The 22,411-nt window shown below is 37.5% G+C and overlaps 1 protein-coding gene and 1 long non-coding RNA gene across 9 annotated transcripts in view; one reads left to right on the top strand and one right to left on the bottom strand.

Annotated features, from left to right (window-relative positions):
* RALGPS2 (Ral GEF with PH domain and SH3 binding motif 2) overlaps positions 1 to 22,411 on the top strand; it is an 82,622-nt gene that overhangs the window by 4,380 nt on the left and 55,831 nt on the right. For all 8 annotated transcript variants that reach the window (XM_087890139.1, XM_087890138.1, XM_087890137.1 and 5 more), the window contains exons 2-4: positions 14,045 to 14,179; positions 19,703 to 19,810; positions 21,450 to 21,500. In XM_087890139.1, coding sequence (XP_087746265.1) covers positions 14,123 to 14,179; positions 19,703 to 19,810; positions 21,450 to 21,500 — 216 coding nt within the window. In that variant the 5' untranslated portion in view covers positions 14,045 to 14,122. The remainder of the gene's footprint in view (positions 1 to 14,044; positions 14,180 to 19,702; positions 19,811 to 21,449; positions 21,501 to 22,411) is intronic.
* LOC132711368 (uncharacterized) lies at positions 8,246 to 22,090 on the bottom strand. Its single transcript, XR_015733198.1, has 3 exons — positions 21,993 to 22,090; positions 20,764 to 20,873; positions 8,246 to 8,460 (listed from the first exon to the last, which is right to left on the bottom strand). It is a non-coding gene; the product is annotated as an uncharacterized LOC132711368 (long non-coding RNA).

The raw sequence follows: 22,411 nt of genomic DNA, 5'->3' as shown, positions 1-22,411 counted from the left end.
GAAGGAGAAAAATAATTATTACTTTAATAATAACAATTTAGATTTATTCAACTGAAACAATAACATTACAACATATGTTATTTGCTTAAACAAACATCCATGTTTGTTAACTAATTTGGCTAAACAAAATATATATATTTTAAGAAACTTAGACTGTCAGCCCAGCCTATACATGAAAAATTTAAATATTGTCCTCTGTAGCTCACTCGTCATCTTCATCTTCTTTGTTCATAATCTGGAAAAGAAAAACAAGCTTTCCTGCTTTATAGGGTCCCAAACGATTTCTCAATTTAGAATGAATGAGTCCAAAGGAAGAGAATATTCTTTCAACGCCTGCAGAAGAAGCTACTGCTGTTAAAAGTTAAAACATTACTTGAACAGTCTCTAAATCCAAGTGCTTAAGTGACTTCCACCAGTTCACTGGTGTGACTTTCTTTAAAATATCTTCAGCAAACATATATTTCTTGAATTGTTCCCCCTTAGCTTTGAAGTTTATTATAGTTGGCATTACAGATGGATGATTGCTGGATACCCATGTCATAGCTAACTCCTCTTCCTCAGCACTTAAGTTTTGACCCTGATACTGGATATTGACAATATTTGCCAAAAAATGAGCTGGAGACAGTACTTGTCCCATTCGTTTTTTTAATGCTTGTAATTTAATTCTGTCCATGTGTAGTTCTGTTTTTAAGTGTTCACTCAGTTCCTTCCAAATTTCAATAGCATCAGCAATAAAACAGCTATTTTTCTGTATTTTGTTTAAAGCTTCAGAGATGGGTTTCAGGATGCTCAGCATATGTTCAACATTTCTCTTAAGCCCAATGTTGAGGATTTTGGCCGTGACAGTGCCATCTATTTGATCTCGATTTTCTTCACAAACTGTCATCAGAATAGGCCAGTTCTTGATATACTGCTCAAAACAGTCCACCACAGAGTTCCATCTAACATCTTGAGCGGTTGGAGGGCCAGTCTCGCTGAATCTGACCGAACACTGGTAAGGTCGCATATTAAGGCCTACCTAGTGGCGATAAAGATGGCAAAGTCTAACTACTTTTCCGCCTCTATTGCGTCATCAGGGAATCGTCCGGCCGCCCTGTTTAGGGTGACCCGCTCCCTGCTCCATCCGGGAGTGCAGGATGATCCCTTAAAAGGCAGGGCGGAGGATTTCGGACTATACCTGTATGACAAAATCGCTCAGATCCGGGGGGATTTGGACTCTGACTGGGTAGATCAGGGCAGGGTGACGAGGAACAGTCTTGAGAATGTTATCTGGGAGGAGTTTGATGCTGTGACTCCCGATGATGTGGACAGGATTTTGGGGAGACTTAGTGCGGCCACATGTTTATTGGACCCGTGTCCCTCCTGGTTGGTACTGGCTTCCCGAGAGGTTACACGAGGCTGGCTCCAGGGCGTCATTAATGCTTCGTTGAGTGAGGGTCACTTCCCCGCTGCCCTGAAAGAGGCGGTGGTGAGGCCTCTCCTCAAGAAGCCATCCCTGGATCCGGCAATATTGGCTAACTAGCGTCCTGTCTCCAACCTTCGCTTCATTGCGAAGGTTGTTGAGAGTGTGGTCACACAACAGTTTCCGCAATTCCTGGAGGAAACATCCTATCTAGATCCGTTCCAGTCGGGTTTCAGGTCTGGGCACAGCACGGAAACGGCATTGGTCGTGTTGGTGGATGATCTCTGGAGGGCTCGGGACAGGGGTTGTTCCTCTGTTCTGGTCCTATTAGATCTCTCAGCGGCTTTTGATACCATCGACCATGGTATCATGCTGCACCGGCTGGAAGAGTTGGGGGTGGGAGGCACTGTGTTGCGGTGGTTCTCCTCCTTTCTCTCCGACCGGTCGCAGTTTGTGTTGGCAGGGGGACAGAGGTCGACCTCGAGGCCTCTCATCTGTGGAGTGCCGCAGGGATCGGTCCTCTTGCCCCTTTTGTTCAACATTTATGTGAAGCCGCTGGGTGAGATCATCCGTGGCTTTGGGGTGAGATACCACCAGTACGTTGATGACACCCAGCTGTACATCTCCACCCCAGGCCACCCCAACAATGCCCTTGAAGTGATGTCCCAGTGCCTGGAGGCTGTGCAGATCTGGATGGGGAGGAACAGGTTCAAGCTCAACCCTTCCAAGACTGAGTGGCTGTGGCTCCCGGCATCCTGATATAGTCAGTTGACTCCATCACTGACTATTGGGGGCGAGTCTTTGGCCCCCACTGAAAGGGCTCGCAATCTGGGAGTCCTCCTGGATAGGCAGCTGTCTTTGGAGGAACATCTGACGGCTGTTACCAGGGGGACCTTTTATCAGGTTCGCCTGATTCGCCAGTTGCGGCCCTTTCTCGATCGGGATTCCTTGTGCACAGTCACTCACGCCCTCGTCACCTCTCGCCTTGACTACTGCAATGCTCTCTACATGGGGCTCCCCTTGAAGGGCACCCGGAGGCTCCAGCTGGTCCAGAACGCAGCAGCGTGGGTAGTGATGGGAGCAACATGGCGCTCCCATGTAACACCGCTCCTGCGCGAGCTGCACTGGCTCCCGGTGGTATTCCGGGTGCGCTTCAAGGTATTGGTTATCACCTTTAAAGCGCTCCATGGCATAGGGCCTAGCTATCTGCGAGACCGCCTGCTGCTACCGACGACCTCCCATCGACCCGTGCGCTCCCACAGAGAGGGCCTCCTCAGGGTGCCATCAGCCAAACAATGTAGGCTGGTGACCCTCAGGGGGAGGGCCTTCTCGGTGGGGGCTCCCACCCTCTGGAATCAGTTGCCCCCGGAGATAAGGAGAATCCATGACCTCAATGCCTTCCGTCGCTCCCTTAAAACCCATCTTTTCCAGCAAGCCGGGTTGGCTTAAGAAATTTTTAAATTCTTTTAATCAGTCTGTGATTTCTTAACTTTCGGGCCAAAATTTATATATATTTTTAAATGTTTTTTAATATTTGTATTCTATGTTTTTTATCTTGGCTGTACACCGTCCTGAGTCCTCAGGAGAAGGGCGGTATATAAATTGGAAATTAAATTAAATTAAATTAAATTGTGGGAGCATTAGCTTGGTTCCACCCATCCTTTTTAGAGCTGCTGCAGCAAAATGATTGTTACGGAAGTATTTAGCAATTTCAACAACATTAGTCTTTATTTCTGGAACACTTAAGTCTTTGGCTAAGAGGTGCAGCAAATGAGTACTGCAACCATAGGTTATTAGCTTTGTATTCCCTTCCTGCTCTTCTAAATTTCTTCTCATCTTGGATACATTTGCAGCATTGTCTGTGACCAAACTGCGTACTAGACATTTGAATTTTTGTTCACATGTTATTATAGCTTTTACTGCCACTTCTTGTAAGTATTCTGCTGTGTGTGCATTTCCTGATGTATCAATTGTTTGTGCAAGGAAGACTTTCCCTTCTTCTGTTGTTATACAAGCACATAAAATAGGATCATTGTGGACATTACTCCACCCATCAATACTTAGGTTAACAATTCTACCCTCCAGAGCTGTTGCACATTGCTCCATTTCTCTGTCATACACTTTATCCAGCAGTTCCCCTGCAACATCTGCTCTGCTGGGTGGACTGTATCCTGGTCTCAGTGACTGAACCATATTAATGAAATGTGGGTTCTCGGTCAGACGGAAAAAAGAGTTCGTTGTATAAACAAACTGGGCAATTTTTTCATCAATTAACTCTTTTTCTAATCTGCTAGTTTTTATCACAAACTTATCTATGGTGGTTCCAGGAGGGAAGGGTTTTTTCTTTCTTTTAGGTGATAGTGATATGTGGCTGTGGGTGTCTGATGATGATGATGCTAATGAAGCACTATCCTGGATGGATAACACTGAAACTCTAGAAAAGGAGGATGGTGATCTTGAAGGTGGATAGTTTCCAGAATCCATGAATTCCCCTAAACAAAAAAGTCAATGCTGTTATTTTATTGTTTATACAATTTCTGCTTATTGTACACAGCACTGCCCCAAAAGGAATATTTGCTTTTCTTCATAACTGTACCAAATGACAATAACATTCAGTAATAATAAGAAATATAATTTTGCTCAAACATGACAGTTCAAGGCAGTCTTTAGAAATATGATTCAATAAAAATGTTTACCAACTTGAAGATCCTGCCTGTTCAAATGTGTTTCTTTGGTCATCTTTATCACAGCACTTCTCATGTTGTTGCCTCATTTGGGCCACCAGGCCTTGTATTTCTTTGTTGCAGTGTTTGCAGTTTGCACGCATGCCTGCCTTACCGATAGGTAAAGGAACTTCATTAAAATATTGCCAAACTGGGTCTCTTTTACGGACTGCTGCCATTATAGGTTTTCTCCTCCAAGGAAAGAATGTTATAAACCTCAGGTCATACACACAAAAAGATCCAAAGACTTGTCTGTCTGTGGCTGTGCAGTATTGTGCTCAGAAAGTTTCACTTTTATTTTGTACTGCTTGTCTGCTTGCCCCTTCCTCCTCACGCTTAGTTTCACTTTCTTCTTGTGCAGATCTATTCCACTCCAAACAATCAGAAAAACATTGTTTCTATTCTATTCACTGAACTTCTTGAAACTTAGCACTGAAGGAGTTGATTCTGTATTCATAGGTTTGTAGAACAATAGGATTAAGGTCTTTTTCTCAACCATGTTATAACATTTTTTGTGTGAAGAAGAGGCATGTGATCTCTGCTGAGTCAAATTCAGTTTTGAGAACTGCAAAAGTAAACCAAGCATCTATGATAATATCTTGTAGGCAGAGAAACTGCCCAATAATCTTACAAAAACCTCTGGAAGAGCATGATCTTGTGAATGGATTAATGGGATTTATTTACCAAAAAAATTAAACATATACAGCCTTATTCTACATAAATAAAAAACTAATCTTTATTTCATGATGGAATAACCTTTGGATGGTAATATATTTTCCTCAAAAATCATTTTATTTTAAAAAATCCTATTTAAATCAAAAAAATCCGATTTAAATTTTTAAAAAATCTGATTTTTTTGATTTTTTTAAAAAAAATCATTGATTTTTATCCACCCTGATTCCATTCCATGATTGGCCTATAAAGTTCTTTATACTCTCTAAGCTTGATTCTTTGCTTACATAGATTATGTATAATGCTTACAGTGGATAATGAAAACATCTATAAGCAAGCAACCAAACTTGGAGAGCACCAAGAATTTCACATTTATATTAATGCAAAATAATGGTGAGCTCCTCTTCACTAGAACGTGGATTATCAGTATTTTTCTTTGTATTCCTTCATTGAACAGTTGTATTTAGTGGATAAATAACACCTGACTTTTCTAGACATTTTAATTGTATTTTTTGTAAATTCAACCCAAACAAGTCAGCAATAAGGGATTATAAAAATTCTAAACTATTTGTTTGGAAAGCATCCTATCTTGGATAAAACATACTAATTATGTTCTTCCCAATTTTTGCTCATTATTTTCTATTCTCTTTCAAATTTCTGCTAAATATTTTTCAGGCACATTTTAATTCCCCTATAGGTTGGGATTTTTTTGCTTTCACTTTTACTAACTTTCCCTTAGTGTAGGAGAAAAGTAACATTCTTCAGATTTCAAAAAGAATTGCAGTCTTCATGCACATATTAAACCATCGCCCAGCTACTCCCTGAACAAATCATGTTCATGTATTAGCATATCTCCAATTTTATTATCTATATTCGCCACTTTTCCATTTTTAACATTTTTACTATGTATAATGTTACCAGTGTTTATTGTTTGTCAATTCCATTTTCCTAATCTGTTAATTTTTCTTGGTTTACATTGTAGTTTTGCTGTTCTTTGGTCTTTGATAATTTAACAAACATTTTCACAGCATTTAGGACTTTCCATTTTTTTTCTTTGAAACTAGTATTAAACGTATTAACAATTGATATAATAGAAAGCTTCAAAATTTCTTCCAGCATTCCATCGATTCACTTTCATTCCAGATCTTTTCATCACATCTGTTCCATTCTATTATAGGCTCCTTACTTAGTAACTCATTACCATTTTTTTTTAAACTTTTCATCAAAATCACATTTCTTCTGTCTCTTTGGAGTTTAATTATTTCTTGCATTCTTTGGCTACATTCATAGAAGCTATATTTTACTTTAAATACATATGCAGTATTTTTTTCTCTTCTCATTTTTGTAACATTTTTTTCTATATGCATTTATAGGCATCTTTTTCTCATAGAGAAAAAATGGTTTTTAGTGTTCTGTACCACTTTCATTCTTATCGATTATACTTTAAATTGCTCAGAATCTTTTTGAAATGTAATGCTATGTACAAACCATGACTGAATAGCAAATGTTTCTCACTAGCTTTATATTAGCATTTCTGTAGCATTTTCTTATTTGATCTTTAAGGTCCTAGGTAACTTGGGGAGTGATTTTTTTGTTTTGTTTTGTACTCTTATTTAAAATTCAGAATTCTGGCCATAAGAAATAAAATATATTGAACTATGTAAGAGGGAGAACTAGATTAGTCTACAGTGGTAAAAAAAATAGGAGTCTGGTTGTATCTAACCAGTTTTATTAAAATATATGAATTTACATTATGGCCACTGCAATAGTTGTCTGTAGGCTTCTGAGTACAGAGGTTTCCCATTTTATCCCAACTCTACTATTATACATTATAAGCTTCAAATAGAAAAGAGCCCAAATCTAGTTTTTTAAAAAAACAAAACTTCCATGAAATACATTTATATATTGAGTATATCTAAATTGTTTTCGTCCTCGCATAATATGGTAATATGAATCAGAATTTCTGTGGCTAAGCAATACAGATGTAAAATGTGATGATATGTGACCATGCTGCTTAACCACAGCAGTTCCAATAGCAGTTTACCATTGTTAAGCAAATTACCATTGGTCACTAAGTGAGGACCTTACATTACTGGGACTTCTGACTTCCTGCCAGTTCCCCATTGACTTTGTTTGTGGGAAACCTGCAGGGAAGGTCACAAATCTCAACCAGTGATTGCAGCTATCAGTTGCCCAAGTGCCAGATCATAATTATATGACTGCAAGTTTGCTGCAATAGCTGGAACTTTTGCAGAATGGTCACAAGTATCACTCATTCAATGCTGTCGTTAGTTAGAACAGTCCCTGAAGAAGCTGTTAGCAAAGGGCCACCTGTACAGCAGTACATATTATTGATGATACGATCTCCTTTCGATTTATGTCTTTTAATAGTACATTATTGTTGTCTAACAATACTTTTTAAAATTTAGCTCTGGGTGCATATGTTTAAACTTGTTACTTGAATTTCCTGGTTGCAAATCACCATGTAAGCGTGAGAGAGGTTACACTATGAAATAGACGGTTCCCACTGAATATTTGACATTAAATGGTGATGAAAGTTGGATACTATTTACCTGAAGAATGAGTATATAAAGGGTATAGTGTTTATTAGAAAATGTTAGCCATTTGAGGTAATCAAGATCAAGATACAGACACAGCAGAGGTAACAGAATCTAACCAAAATCGAAGTAGGGTGTTTTGCCAAGTGTTAGGAAGTGGCCAGACAATTGGTGCTTTGAGGATCCAGAGATAATGAACAAAAGTAAGGAGATTTTAAACTTTATTAATAACTTTAGCAGCTAGATATTATCATAAATATAAAAGCATAACACTTCAAACAGGATGCTCTCCCTTCAGCTGCTTGGAGCCCTCTTTTGACAGTAGCAGAGACATTCCAAAGGCCCTAGTACACAACAATGAACACTCAAGCCTATGCAGAAGGCAATTTCAGGGTTTATATTAAAAAGACTCCAGAAGGCTCTCCTTCTGTGGTCACAAGGCTGCAGGATCTGACCTTGACTGATCTGGGATGGGAACAAAAATCTGAGAACTTTCCAGATAAGGAAAGCTTTGCAGCTGTGTGAAGATTCCCCCATCCCCCTTTCTCTTTATTCAGCAAGCAAGAGAGAAAAGCAAACAGATTAGCTGAGAATGAGATCTAAATTTCTAGAATTTTCTTAATATGAAGGAGAAAACAAAACATGTCTCTATAATCCTTAGACTACAATGGTTTTCCATATTGCCAGTCCACAGGGTTATATTAGTTTATCCTCACACTCTTCTCAGGATTCTTTTCACAAAGTCCCACTCATTCTTTTGCATTCTCAAAATTAGCTCTACATCACCTCACACTAGATTTAGTGTTTTTTTTAATACTGAAACTTGTTTTCAACTCTTGAAAGCACAGTTGGTATCTTCAAAATTAATAACCAAATAACATTTCAAAGCATGAGTGGAAAACATTTTAATAAAAACTTGTAATTGCAAAATAACTGAGATAAAATTATAGCATAAAATAAGAACTCAATTGAAGTTGTAGAACTTGCCCAGTATCCTATAGATAGAAACTCTAAGTGAAATCCTTTTAAAAATACCAAAAAGCCTTTGGAGAGTAGTCTTGTTTTGGCATTCAAGTAGTTAAATTCAAAGGACTGATCAACATTTCTGGAGAGATGAAAATAACAAAGAAGAATCTGTTAGTGTTTGCAGCAATCCAACCAGCACACAAGCAAATAATTCAGCAGGATTCATGTATAAAAGAAACTTCTTTATATACAGTAATATAAAGCATGATGCATGTATACAATACCCATGCAGTAGAAGCCAGAACCAGAACTCAGAACCCAGAAGTACAGAATCAATATAATCACAGAAGCTATATAATACAGAGGCTATATTCAAGGACAAAGCGACTCTTATATACAAATCAGTCAAGCTAAGCCACACCCGGGCTCCGAGCCATCTGGATCACCAAACAGACCCCATTGGCTGACCTGTTACCATGTCGATTCCAATTCATGAACTCTCATACACTGACAGAATCTTAACTGAAAAGGGCTTAATAGCTTTTCTTCTTTATGTATTAGAATGTAAATATGAAAAGCAGAATTACAATGGATTAATGCACTTTTAGAAGCCTTTAAGGGTCCAGGACTTTTACACACAACTTAAATTTAAAGTATCAATATGCAATATTGATCAGACTTAGTATTTGCAGTACATTTTTTCCCTGTCACAATTTATATGAATGCCAGAAACAAACTTTTACATCTTTCTTTTAGGAATACTTAAGCACATGCCTTTTTTCTCCAAAGTTTGATGCCTCCAATACAGCAAGGTTATTTAGCTCAATCTTTTTTAAAATGCATTTGAGATGCATTTTTTAAGCCAAGTCATTCTCCTTTAACTAAGTAAATATGATCATACTTTCCTCACAGCTTAGAATAAAAAATAGATTGTTATGGTAAAACATTTATAAAACTAAAGTACAAAGCAGGATATTTAAAGTAAAGTAGAATGAAGAGAAGCAACTTGATGTACAGTATCAAACATTGATGTTTTGTGAACCTTCTATATTTAGTCCCTGAATTATGTGTTACGAATTAATTACATTCCGCTGTTATACCCAAAAAATGAATGAGGCAAGAACAGATTCTTTGCTTGATGGTTTGATCTAACCATCTTAGATCAAAGCTTGGTGATCTAACGAACATGGTTTTAATATGGGCCTATCCATTTTGATCATCTAGGTGTAGTGAGGTCAGGGAGTGATTCTTTGGTAAAAGCTCAAATAGTTTTTCTTTTCATGTTAAAGGTGGAGAATATATCATTGCAATTTTCAAAGTATTCACAGCTAAATCTCCAGCTCAGCTACTTTATGATACTTGGTTAGGTCCCTATCTATAGGTCAATGGAAGTGATGCAAAGTAAATTTATCAAAGCACTTTATATGCCCAAGGATTGTATCCAATGTGATTTTATGGCTTGAGTTTAGCCAAAAAAGGTCAAGTTAAGAATTTGACCAATAGGTAGAATTCTACTATTTTCTATTTGGACAAATTCCACCCATTTTGTTGGATAAATTTCAATGTTTGTGGTCCCAAATAATCTTAATGGAGGGCCAGTTTGGTCTAGTGCCATGATGGCAAACCTATGGCACACGTGCCACAGGTGGCACGTGGAGCCATATCGGTGGGCATACAAGTGTTACCCTAGTTCAGCTCTGGCACCAGCTACCTGATTTTCTGGCCTTCCAGGCCCACCGGAAGTTAGGAAACAGGCTGTTTACGGCCTCCAGAGGGCCCCGGGAGGTGGTGGGGAAGGCCTGTTTTTCGCTCTCCCCAGGCTCCAGAGCCTTTCTAGGAGCCTGGGGAGGGTGAAAACCGCCTTCCCCACACCCCCGGAAGCCCTCCAGAAGATGGAAACGGCCTGTTTTCCGACTTCCGGTGGGACCAGAAGGCCCGTTTTTCGCTCTCTCCAGGCTCCAGAGCCTTTCTAGGAGCCTGGGGAGGGCAAAAATGGCCTTTCCCACCCCCCTGCAGGCCCTCCGGAGGCCGGAAACAGCCCGTTTCCCGACAAGTCATCAAACGGCCATTTCCGTTTGATTTCTGTTTCAGATAGGTAACCTGACTTAGTGGATCAAGGAATTAAAAGCACTTGCAGGAAATTTGTACTTTCAGACTTCCAATACTGACGTCAGCCCTCCCAGATTAACTAGATAGGAAACACTACTAGATGAACTAATTCTATTTTATTTTAAGGCTTAATGAACAGATTCTTATTCCCCATCACTTAGTGATGGTAATCTCAGCAGTCCCCATTACTGTCATTAACCAAATTCTACTAGCCATTAGGTAAGGACCCATCCCAATTCAAGTAAATCCTAGCTTGGTATCTCCCAGTCCCAAGTCTCGGTAAAATAAAGGAGTGTCTCTTGTTGAATCCCACCATCTGCCCATCTTTCCCTAATATCTCCCCTTTTGGCTGCCTGCTGATGCTAGCTGCCCCTACCACCTGGCCCTACATGCCCATTTGGGGCCTTTTGTGCCACCTCCTTTGGGGCTGATTTACAACTGTATGCCTTATACACTTTACAAGCATAGCTCAGTAATGGGAAAACCAGTCCCAGTTACTGTAGTTAACCAAGGATTATCTGTATAACTAACATTTTGTATATTAATTTAATCTTCTATTGTTAGTGCTGATTGATTAAATTCTTTTATTCTTGAACCAGAGAGCTTGATTATAGGATTTACATCCAGACATATTATTTAGATGTGCTCCATATTCTTTCCCTTATTAAAAGCAGCTTCATGTTTGTTTCTTTCATGTTTATTGCAACATTTCAAGATGCAAGGATGGGCTACCCATAATGCTCAGACTACATTGTTAGCAAGTTGTCAATGTTCATGCCAATTTCTTTTGTCTTTTTGCAATAAACAATTGAAAAACTATTTTATGCCTTAGAACTATGTCTCAGAAAGCAAAAATACATTTTTATCTTATCCTCACTAGCGTCATTCTTTCACCAAACACATACTTTGGTGTAACTTTCAACGCCTTTGGAGGCGTTGGAATCATAGCTTCCTCCCCTGTATCAAACATTACAGATTTTTTTAAAACTTAAGAAAAATCTGCTAAATTAAGCTCCCTGAATTGTCAAGGGTTCAAGATGCAGTATACATCATTAATGGGAGATATTTTTATTTTGAACTTTGCATATAATCAGACTTTCCCAGTCTTAAAGAATTACTTGCTATTAATTTAATAGTATATTTATGTTGAATATTTTGGAATTATTCTTCCTTCAGAATAGAGATTATTGTGCAATATACATATATGTAAAAATATGTTTGAAAGTTGATAACAATACACATAGTCCTCAACTTATGACCACAATTGAGCCCAACATATCCACTGCTAAATAAAGCAGTTGTTAAGTGAATCATGCCAAGATTGTTAAGCGAATCACTGCAGTTAAGTGAATCATGTGGTTGTTAAGCAAATTGTTTCCCCCCTTTAACTTTAACTCTAACTAGTCAGAAACCAACTGGGAAGGCTGCAAATGTTGATCACATGACACCTGGATCAGTGGTGGGTTTCAAAATTTTTTACTACCAGTTCTGTGGGTATGGCTTGGTGGGCGTAGCATGGCTTGGTGGGTGTGGCTTGGTGGGTGTGACAGGGGAACAAACTGTAAAATCTCCATTCCCATCCCACACCAGGGGAAGGATACTGCAAAATCCCCATTTCCTCCCGATCAGCTGGGATTTGGGAGGCAGAGAATAGATGAGGGTAGGGCCAGTCAGAATTTTTACTACCAGTTCTCTGAACTATTCAAAATTTCCGCTACCGGTTCTCCAGAACTGGTCAGAACCTGCTGAAACCCACCTCTGTCCTGGATGCTGCAAACGTCGTAACTATATGCCGGTTGCCAAGCACCCAAATTTTGATCATGTGACCATGGAGATGATGCAATGATTAAAAGTGTGAGAAGTGGTCATAAGTCACTGTTTTAGTGCTGTTGTATCTTTGAATGATCACTAAACAAATGGTTGTAAGTCAAGGACTACCTGTACAATACTGTAAAATCAAGAGAGGGCAAAACAGATCCTTAACTTTCATTCCTTTATATCCTTAATAGTCTTTAAATTTCATAAATCTGGAAGCTAGCACTTCTGATTATGCATAGTTGTCTTCCCCTTGCAGCTACTGTATAACGGAAAAACTGCTAGGAAAAAAATGGCAAATGTCCATCCTGCACCTCCCAAACTTTTTTAATGAGTTTCATTGCTTAGGCCATTGCTTTGGCACAAAGTTCTTTCTGCTCCAACATTTATTGAATTTTAAATTTCTGTTTATATTAAGTTGTTTTAAATTGTAAGTTTCTCATTATATTATATTGTTTTAAGTATGTGGTTTGGTTCATTTTTGTCAATAAATAAATGAATAAGTTTTTTTTTATTTGTTTAAATAGATTCTCTTTATCTAATTTTAAGTCTTGTGTAAAGAACAAATCACATTTTTCAGTCATATTTACAGGTAGTCCCTGACTTATGACTGGTTGCTTAACAACTGTTCAAATTACCGCAGACCTCTCTAGGGGTACTTAAGGCTTAGTCCCAAAGTTCTGTCAGCTCCCTCCCCCGGCCTGCATTTTCAGCAGTTAGTAGAGTCCTGCAGTTACATGGCAGTGTTTTACAACAGTTTTTTTCCAAAAAGCAGCATTAATTCTGGTTTTCAGCAAAACCTATCTACTGTAGATCTTTGATTCACTTAATAACCATGGCATTCATTTAATGACCACTGCAAAAAATCAGGTTACATGAGTGACCCAACTTGACTGTCACGACTTATGACTATGATTGGTAGGTTCCATTATGGTTGTAAGTTGATGACTACCTGAGTGTAGAAATATTGAAAATTCAGTTTACAAACTTTTAAGGACCACTGCATTTATTCTCATTTTGTACAGTTCTCCTATCATGTCCTGTCTTCTATTTACTTCCATATCTCCAATGCCTAGTACTGCTCCTGTAAAGTCAAGATATCCATCAATATCTTATCCAGCCCATTTATCCAAAATGGAAAGAAACTAGATCTATCTAATACTAGAAACAGTTGGACATACTACATTCTCCAAAACTGTGAATCCTCAGCTCTAAAATGAGTTTTAACCTGATCAAATCTACTGTGTCCAATATGAAAAATGCTAATAAACTTTGTAGTACAGAGAAGCATTTTCCGTATTTGTCCTCCTTGATAGCCACTTGCTATAGAAATTTCACTGTAGAAAAGATGGAGAAAATGCTCAAGACAAGACAAAGAATATGTTTGAGTAATATAGTGCTGAAGAACTATTTTAAAATAAATTAATTAAATACTCAGAAGCACTAATGCTGTAGATATTTAAGTCTCTTAAACAGTATAAACATCAAATGTAGATAAATAAATTATATTAGCATTAGTAATAACAGCACCAACTAGACATGTAATATTTTTCTTGTTTACTGGACTCAGATGGTCATTAAAGTAATGTACCGTTAGTTTGAATTTGCTGCTGTTTGTTCTGATTAAAGTTCCCAAGGATTTAAATGAATTATAGTTGATATAATGATACAATGTAAAATTTTTATTCCATTGTATTTTGCATTAAATTAGATTTTTTTGATAGTTTTGCTATTAGCAAAAGTATGTTGAGTTGTATTATGAGGCATATGCATCCTTAACATTACTTTTCTCTTTTAAGGAATGATAACTTGGGTGAACGTGAACGAATAAAGCCACTTCTGCAAATGTAGGGCAGAAGGCCAATGGTGCAAACAGTATGGCCCTAATGAACGGACAGACCAGTAATATTAATATTGTAGCTACTGCTTCAGAGGTAAGGAAGAAATAATGTCTTATGCAGTCAACTTAAACAATAACAGAATAAGTCCTTAATAATCATATATAATGCAGTACAGAAGGGGGGGGGATTTAAATATTATGGTATGTAGAGAATTCCTATATGCTAAAAAACTATAAGGCATATTTACAGTATAAAATATGTAAGCAAAGAACAATCCAGGTAGTCCTTGAATATGGCCGTAATTGAAACTAAAATTATGGTTGTAAATTTTGACAGTGGTTCAAAAATTAAACCATGTGACTATGCCCAGTTTTATACCTTTTTTGCAGTGGTCATTAAGTGAAATCTGTAGTTGTTAAATCCATTTTATCCAATGGGCATTTTTGTCAGTAACTGGAAATAAACACCATAAAGTGGCAAAAAATGCCCAAAATCATGGACAAATGACATGAAGCGCTACAAACAGCCATAAACATGAACTGGTTTTGCCAAACGCCAAAAATTCATTCATGCGACCATAGGAGGAGTATAGCGACCAGAACTCCAGAACCAGATCATAAGTATGTTTTGGCAGGTCCATTGTAACTTGAAATAGTTGCCAGGCAACCAGTTGTTAACCAAGGATTACCTATATGGACATCTTTGTTTTGTTTTTAAGATGATTATACAGTACTGTTCTTTGCAACTAAGAGAGCCATGTCTTCTGACTGTACCTCTTGTTATTTCACTGATTAGATTTAATATAATAAAATGAAAATTACATAACTGAAAATATTGTTTGATCCCATTTGAAACATTATTTTATTTTGAAATATTCAGAGTTACCTACTAGAAGTTATCAGATAGCATTTGACAATTTAGGTGAATAATTTGCCCATTGATAATCAAAAATAGTAAAAATGTGACACAATAGTCACTAATAGGAAAACTATCTCAACAATCAAGAGACAGTGATTGTATCAATAATATGTCTGCATGTTAATGGTTTTTACCAAAAAGGAGTGTTGTTATTGATTTGATTCTTTGTGCAAGTTGAATTTGCAATTTATGTGAAGGGAAAGAGAGGAGAGAAGAGCATGGCTCTTTTATAATAAGGATCCCCAGCCCCCGGGCTGCAGCTTACTACCAGGCCATGGCCTGGGCGAACATCCAAGCAAGAACACACAGCTCCATTTGGCATGCGTGCCTGCCACTCGCACAAATGGATGGAGCTGCACACACACGCTCACTCACCATTTATGCAGAACTATCCCCTTTCCCCACCCCCACCCCGCCGGTCCGCAAAGCCCGAATAGTTGGGACTGCTGTTTTGTAAGACTTGTATAATATGTTTTGATTAGCTTGATAAAAGAATTAGAGATTTCAAAAGGTTTTTACTAGTTTAATTCCACTAATTTGATTTTTAGTATTGCATTTTACATTTCTGTACATTCAGTAGAATTCAGTTCTACCTTCAAGACGGCATCTATAGCATTTCTTTAACAATTTATTAAATTTATATGCTGCCCAACTTTTAATTACTCTTGGAGGCTCACAGAAATTATAATACCAATAAAAGATAAAAGATGGCAAGAATGACAAACCAGATAGAATAAAGCAAGAAGTCTCTCTCTCTACTTTGCCTAAGGCCTGGGTGAAGAGCTAGGTCTTCACATCTCTTCTAAACAACAGCAGAATAGGGGCCATCCAAACTTTGGTAGGAACATTATTCTAGAATAATACAGGTGCTTCTATAGAGATGATGCACTTCCAAAGTCCCAATAGATAATTCAAACAAATCCAGAACATATCAATCCTACAAGATCAAATCAACTGAGCAATATTATGGGTGATGGGCAGTTCCTCAAGTATAGGTAATCCTCAAGTTACAACTGTAATGCAGTCTGCCCATTGGGGTTGGAAGTTGGGACAGCATTAAATGAACTGCCTCAAGTAACTACCAGCCATCTCTGCTCTCTCCAGTGCATTTGTTAAATGAATGCACAGATTGTTCAATGGAGCTCAGGGATGGGGGAGATCCTGGGAGGACTTAAAGGCTAGACTGTAGATTGCCTCTAGAGCAGTGGTTCTCAACCTTCCTAATGCCGCGACCCATTAATACAGTTCATCATGTTGTGGTGACCCCCAACCAGGGGGATCTGTGGGCGTGGCTTATTTTATAGGCGTGGCTTGGAGGTCATGTGACTGGGTGGGCATGGCTAGCTGGTCATGTGACCTGGTGGGCATGGCTATGTGTATAGAGACTACTCAGAGGGCTGAAAAAACTCATTTCTAACAGATCCTCGCACTTTTGACTGGTCCTCACACTTATGACCATCTTCACATTTATGCCCGTGCAGCATTCTTAACAACTGTGTCACTCATTTCACAACTGCTTCTCTTCACCATGGTGACAAGCTAGGGCAAAAACGTAAAATGTGAGGACAGTCGTAAGTTCGAGGACTGGTCAAAAGTGCGAGGACCAGTCAGAAATAATTTTTTCAGCCCTCTGAGTAGTCCATATGCATAAAAGGATACAGCAATAGAGAGGGATGAAGGAAGGGAAGGGAAATTAGAGTAGGAGGGAGGGTAAGAGAGGGAGGAAGAGAGGAGGAGAAGGAGAAAGGAAGAGGAAGTAGGGAGGAGAAGAAGAGGGGGAGGAAGAGAAAGTAAGAAGGGAAGAAAAGAGAGAGGTGGTAGGTTTGAGGAGAAAGATTGCTGTACAATAAAAAAGATGAAAGGGAAGAAAGCCAACCCCCCCAAAATATAAAGATATTAAGATAAAGAATGAATTGTTAAACTTTAAAGAATAAAAGAGAACAAATATGAATAAATAAACACACACACATACAAACATACAATGTATTTTCTTTGAACAGGGTATTTGGCCGGTTCACAAATTTAAACAGTGTTTAGTCATTTCAATTAAATTTACAATTTCTATATTTCCTTTTTGCCATATTTATTCCTCATCTATTTTTGTAAAAAACCAATATTACCCTTCATCCTCATCTCAAATGTTAATCAAATTCAATTTTTCCCTTCTATTCTATATTATACCCCTTCCCATTGTCATCTATTTTTATATCCATCCTCACATTGGTTAATTATGTAATATTACAGTTGTTTAATATAAATTCAACATTTTAATATAAATCAATTAGTTATATAACTACCTTTTTTGTATATTAATCAATATGAACATGAATATTCCAATTATTTCCATGCAATCCAATTTCTTACAAATCAATTAATTATATTTACCAATAATAATAAACCAAATAATTTCCCCCATATATTCCTCCGAACCACAACTTAACCATTTCTGCTTTCAGAAATATACAATTAATACTATCTCAATTATTACAATTCCCTAGTTAAATAGAGCTTTTTTTCTTTTGTGTTTTAAAATCTTGAACTCTCCTCTTTTTCCCTAAATTTCCCATTGTTTGCACCTACCTTTTTTGGTGAGGAAAAAGAAAAGAAATCTGCCTGCCTAATTTTCCAACCTTGCAGCAACAGCAAAGCAGTTTCAGTTTCGTTTTTCAGCATAGCTAGGGGAAAAAAATCTGCTCCAGGACTCTTTGCAAGGAAGCAGCAGAGCCCTGAGCAAAACAGCTGAGACAAATCATCTGAGAGTTGGGAGCCAATCTAATCAAGGGCTAATTAGCCTATGCTGAAGCTCCGCGGGCCAATAAAATTACAAAAAAATACTGAACCATTTGTTAAATTGCTGGCTCGCCCGCCCCTCGCCCACCACTATTTATTGGCAATAAATAGTGGTGCGGAGGGGCGGGGCAAGCCAGCAATTTAACAAACGGTTCCGGCAGAATCCCACCACTGGCTATAGGGCGGCCCTTTGAAGCCCCACGGCAAGAATTTAAACAGTTTTTTTTCCTCTACCCATCAGCTGGGACTCAGGAGGCAGCAATAGATTGGGGGTGGGCGGGGTAAGCGAACAGCCGGCGATCCAACAGAGCAGAGAGTGAGGGTGAGTGAAGGCGTGGGGGGGCGAGAGAGGGCTTTGGCGACCCCTGTGAAATGGCCGTTCGACCCCCAAAGGAGTCGCGACCCCCAGGTTGAGAACCGCTGCTCTAGAGGCAGTTAGACAGATAGCTAAAGTTTGCAAAGACCCAGTATTCTCTATTTTGTTGCACTAGTTAGCTTACTTTTGGAGATGATTTTTTTTCTCCAGTTCAAGAGAAAAAGCTGCAGAAAAATTTTCTTTCCTTGCTTGCTTTGTTTCTCTACTCTTCAGTTGGAGTCCAGGTAAATTTTTTTAAAGGGGCAGAGATTGGAAAGCAGAGGCAGAGTCTTTATTTTTAGCACCTAAATGGGGAGGGGAGATCAGCAAATCTGTCCCTCCCAGCTTCTTTTGTTTCATTTTGTTTATTGAAAAAAATGGCTTTCTGGGGAGGGGGGGGTTAAGTAAGAGAAATATTTGGGGAAGCTCATCCTAAATCTGCCGCTTTTTATTCAGGGGCTGGCTTCCCAAGTCCTAGCAAGAGGCAGGAGAGCTTTGCAGCCTCCCAATGGCCAGCTGATTGGTGCAGAAAACTCTAAAAGTAGCTGCCATTTCCACCAAGGAATTCTCAGGGCTCTGAAAATGGCAGTTGCTTCCAGGAGGCATAGAAAGCAGGCCCGAGCACTGTGAGTCCCCTCAGGGTGGGATGGGGGAAGTGACGTGATGTGTTGCAGCAAGTGGCTTAATATGAATGACTGGGGGGATTGCAGCTGTCATAACTTTGAAACAGGTCATGTGTAGTTTTGGGTGCGTAACTTTGAACCCCTATTTAAGTGGTCTGTCGTTTCTTGAGGATTACCTGTAACTAGGTTCTATGCCATGTAGGAGTTTATAGGTGATGACCAACTCTTGAATCACAACTTGAAAGAAACTGGCAACCAATGCAGCTCATGAAACAGAGCTGTTATACGAGCACACCAAGGCATGCCCATCACTAACATTGCCACATTCTGAACTAGTTGAAGCTTCCAGATGGTCTTCAAGGATTTCCCCCTTATATAATACATCACATAGTCAAGCCATAACTTAACAGGGGCATGAGTGACTATCTGAAGGATCCCTGGATTTAGTGCACAGATTGAATTGTATGGAGTCCTTCATGACCACAGCTGACTTCTGCATGCTCTTTAAGCAGGAACTGTTCCTCCCCATCCAAACTTACACAACTTCCAGGCACTGGGACCAAACCTTGACAATCTCAAATGGCTGGCCTGAGGTCAAAGATTTAATTGGGTATCATTTATTTTTCCAGTGTTATGTTCATATCAAAAATGGTGTGAAATAGAATAGTGACTGACCCAAAGCTATCAAGTTAGTTTATCTAGCTTAATGTGAACTTGAATCTAGGTCTCTGATCTTTGCCTAGCACTTTAGTCTATACGTGTAGTGGTTCTTAATATCTCTTTCGGGGACAAAAGTTAACAAATTGCTAGGCAATTTTTAATTTGCCACTGAATAGATACAATAATATGCAAGTAATCTCTCCTAAAAACCACTTAGGAACTCCTTTAAAAACATTTTTGTACTGAAATAACTTATTTCTTCTTGGACAGAAGAGTAGCAGCTCAGAATCATTGAGTGATAAAGGTTCTACTGAATTGAAGAAAAGTTTTGATGCAGTAGTTTTTGATGTTCTGAAAGTTACACCTGAGGAATATGCAGTAAGTAATTAACTAATGTTCCTAATTTAATAATCCTTTTGCCCTACTTTTAGCAAATTGTAACATATTGGTTTCTTCAAGAGAGTTAAAAGAGGGTTTGGGGTACTCTGTATCAGAGGAATGAAGAATCATACAGAAGTCTCCTATACACTGCATTAAGAGAAACTGTTAGTAATACTTTATATGGGAAGATAATTTTCTCTCTTTATCAGTGCTGTCCTCTATCACAATTGACTATTAGGTAGAATTAAAATTAATATAGACTTTCAAATCAAAACTAAAACTATTTTTATTAACTACTTTAAGGATACCAACATTACTATATACACCCCCCTTTTTTTAAAAAAAGAAAATGACTTGTATCCAGATTTACATAGGCAGAATGTACACCATTCTTCTCCAAAAGTATTTTTGAGATTCAAAGAGCATTCTGAATGGAATGGGAAATTCTTTTATGTTAGCCTGGATGCTAACAATTTTTGTATAGTTTCTGCTGTGTTGAGAATTGAGTAAAATATATTCCTAATTCTCAATCTCTACCATTTCAATTGGTCTTGTGCATTATTTATAGCATTGTATTTAAATAATGTTATATTTTTACCTTGGCGGAAAAAAAATAAATAATTTGTGGCTTTTAGGGTTTGTTTTTTGAACTACAAATCAAGCTTCCTTTTTTAAGATTTAAAATATTGCAGGAAAATTACTGTGAGAATTCTCTCTTATATGCATGTGAGAATTTAATTTCTTCAGCTTAGAATTTTGTGGCCGAAATCAGATATACTTCAAAATAGTAAATACATTCATAATTGCTTCCATTTATTTATGAACACTGCAGTCCATAGTGATTTCTTAGTGAGCAATGTCTAAAGCATTCAGAACACAGGGTAAGTGTCATAAACAGGAGCTCAGTTTGAGCTTCTATGGTAGTTACCTACAAATAAAAGAATATTTACCAAAGGGAACTGTTTGTGATCAGATTCATTTACTTGGGGTGAAGCCCATCACAATTCCATTCTTAGAGGGATTATTCTGCAAAACTAATTCCTCACAGAAAGTGACTATCCTGTAAAATTGAAAAAGAAAATGCCAAGTGAAAATACAAATATTGTTTTGAAATAAATTAATATATTAATGGGGAGTTGGTTTGATGTAGTAATTAAGATGCCAAGACTTCTAAGATAAGAACAAAATCCTCTCTGTGTTTCTAATTTACAAGCAAACATTCCTGATTATAATATGTTAGATTTCTTTATAGTCTTAACGGGTGGTAGCAATTGAATGGAAATGAATGCAATCCACAACAAAATGTGTTCCCAATCAACTAGAATTCTTAGTACAGTAATTCTAATAGTAACTAGTATTAATAATTCTGGTTGATCACTATGGATATTGTGAAATTAAGTTATACCTTCTTTTTTGAATTGTCAGCATCTAAACTGCTTCTATTAAGGAATGCTTTCCTGAATTTTTTTTTCAGTACTGCTCTCATTTCTTCCTTACCCTAGAATGGTAATTGTAATCACTGATATATGTAAGGAAACATCATTTTGCTAGGAATTGTTCTAGCATTAAATAATCAAATGAACTGAGTTGTGAAATAAGGAACATAATTTTAATTTTCTTATAACTTTCATTTAAGGGCCAGATTACACTCATGGATATTCCTGTATTTAAAGCTATTCAACCAGAGGTGAGTATTTCATAGAAAACTTAAAATAATTTGATAGAAAACAAATTCCAGTTTTATTATTATGATTTCCATATTTCATTTACTTTTAATATATGATAGATGCATATAGAATGTACTTTCCTTTTGCTTTAATAGTTTTAATGAATGGCTAGATAAGTAAAACATAATGTAATAATTAAATGTATTTTTGCTTCTTAAATATTCTTATAGATTATATTAGGTGGGTAGGTAGTATAGTATAGAAAATATTAGCATGGCATAGTCCAGAAATTAATTTTAAATATGATTATAGCAATAATTAAAGAAAGAATAAAGAAAGAAAATAAGGATATAAAAAAAAGAAATAGAGATAAATCCTCAATTTACAACCACAATTGAGCCCAACATTTATGTTGCTAAGTGAGAAATTTGGTGGGTTTTGCCCCATTTTATGATTTTCTTGACACATTTGTTAAGTAAATCAGTGCAGTTGTTAAATTAGTAAATAGTAACCTGATTGTTAAGTGAATCTGGTTTCCCCATTGATTTTGCTTCTCAGAAGGTTGCAAATAGTGATCATATGATCCAGGGACCCTGCAATAGTCATAAATGTAAGTCAGTTGTCAAGCATCCTAATGTAAATCACATGACCATGAGGATGCTGCAACAGTCATAAGTCTGAAAAATGGTCATAAGTTACTTTTTTCAGTGTCATAACTTCAGTCACTAAGTAAACTGTTGTAAGTTGAGGACTACATGTATAAAAATGTAATAACCTCCTTCGACTCAATAAATATAAATTTGAATAACTGGTCATTTTCTCTTAAAGTACAACAGTTTATCCTATATGTCATCACTTATCTATAGACAAATTCTTAAAACATCATTCACTTCTGATTAGCAAAAGTCCACTAAAGGTTATAAGAAATAAT

The sequence above is a fragment of the Pantherophis guttatus genome, chromosome 3 (genome assembly GCF_059756535.1).
Source record: "Pantherophis guttatus breed Tessera chromosome 3, ASM5975653v1, whole genome shotgun sequence".
In the NCBI taxonomy this organism is placed as follows: domain Eukaryota; kingdom Metazoa; phylum Chordata; class Lepidosauria; order Squamata; family Colubridae; genus Pantherophis; species Pantherophis guttatus.
This window is presented reverse-complemented; position numbering and strand designations above follow the sequence as displayed.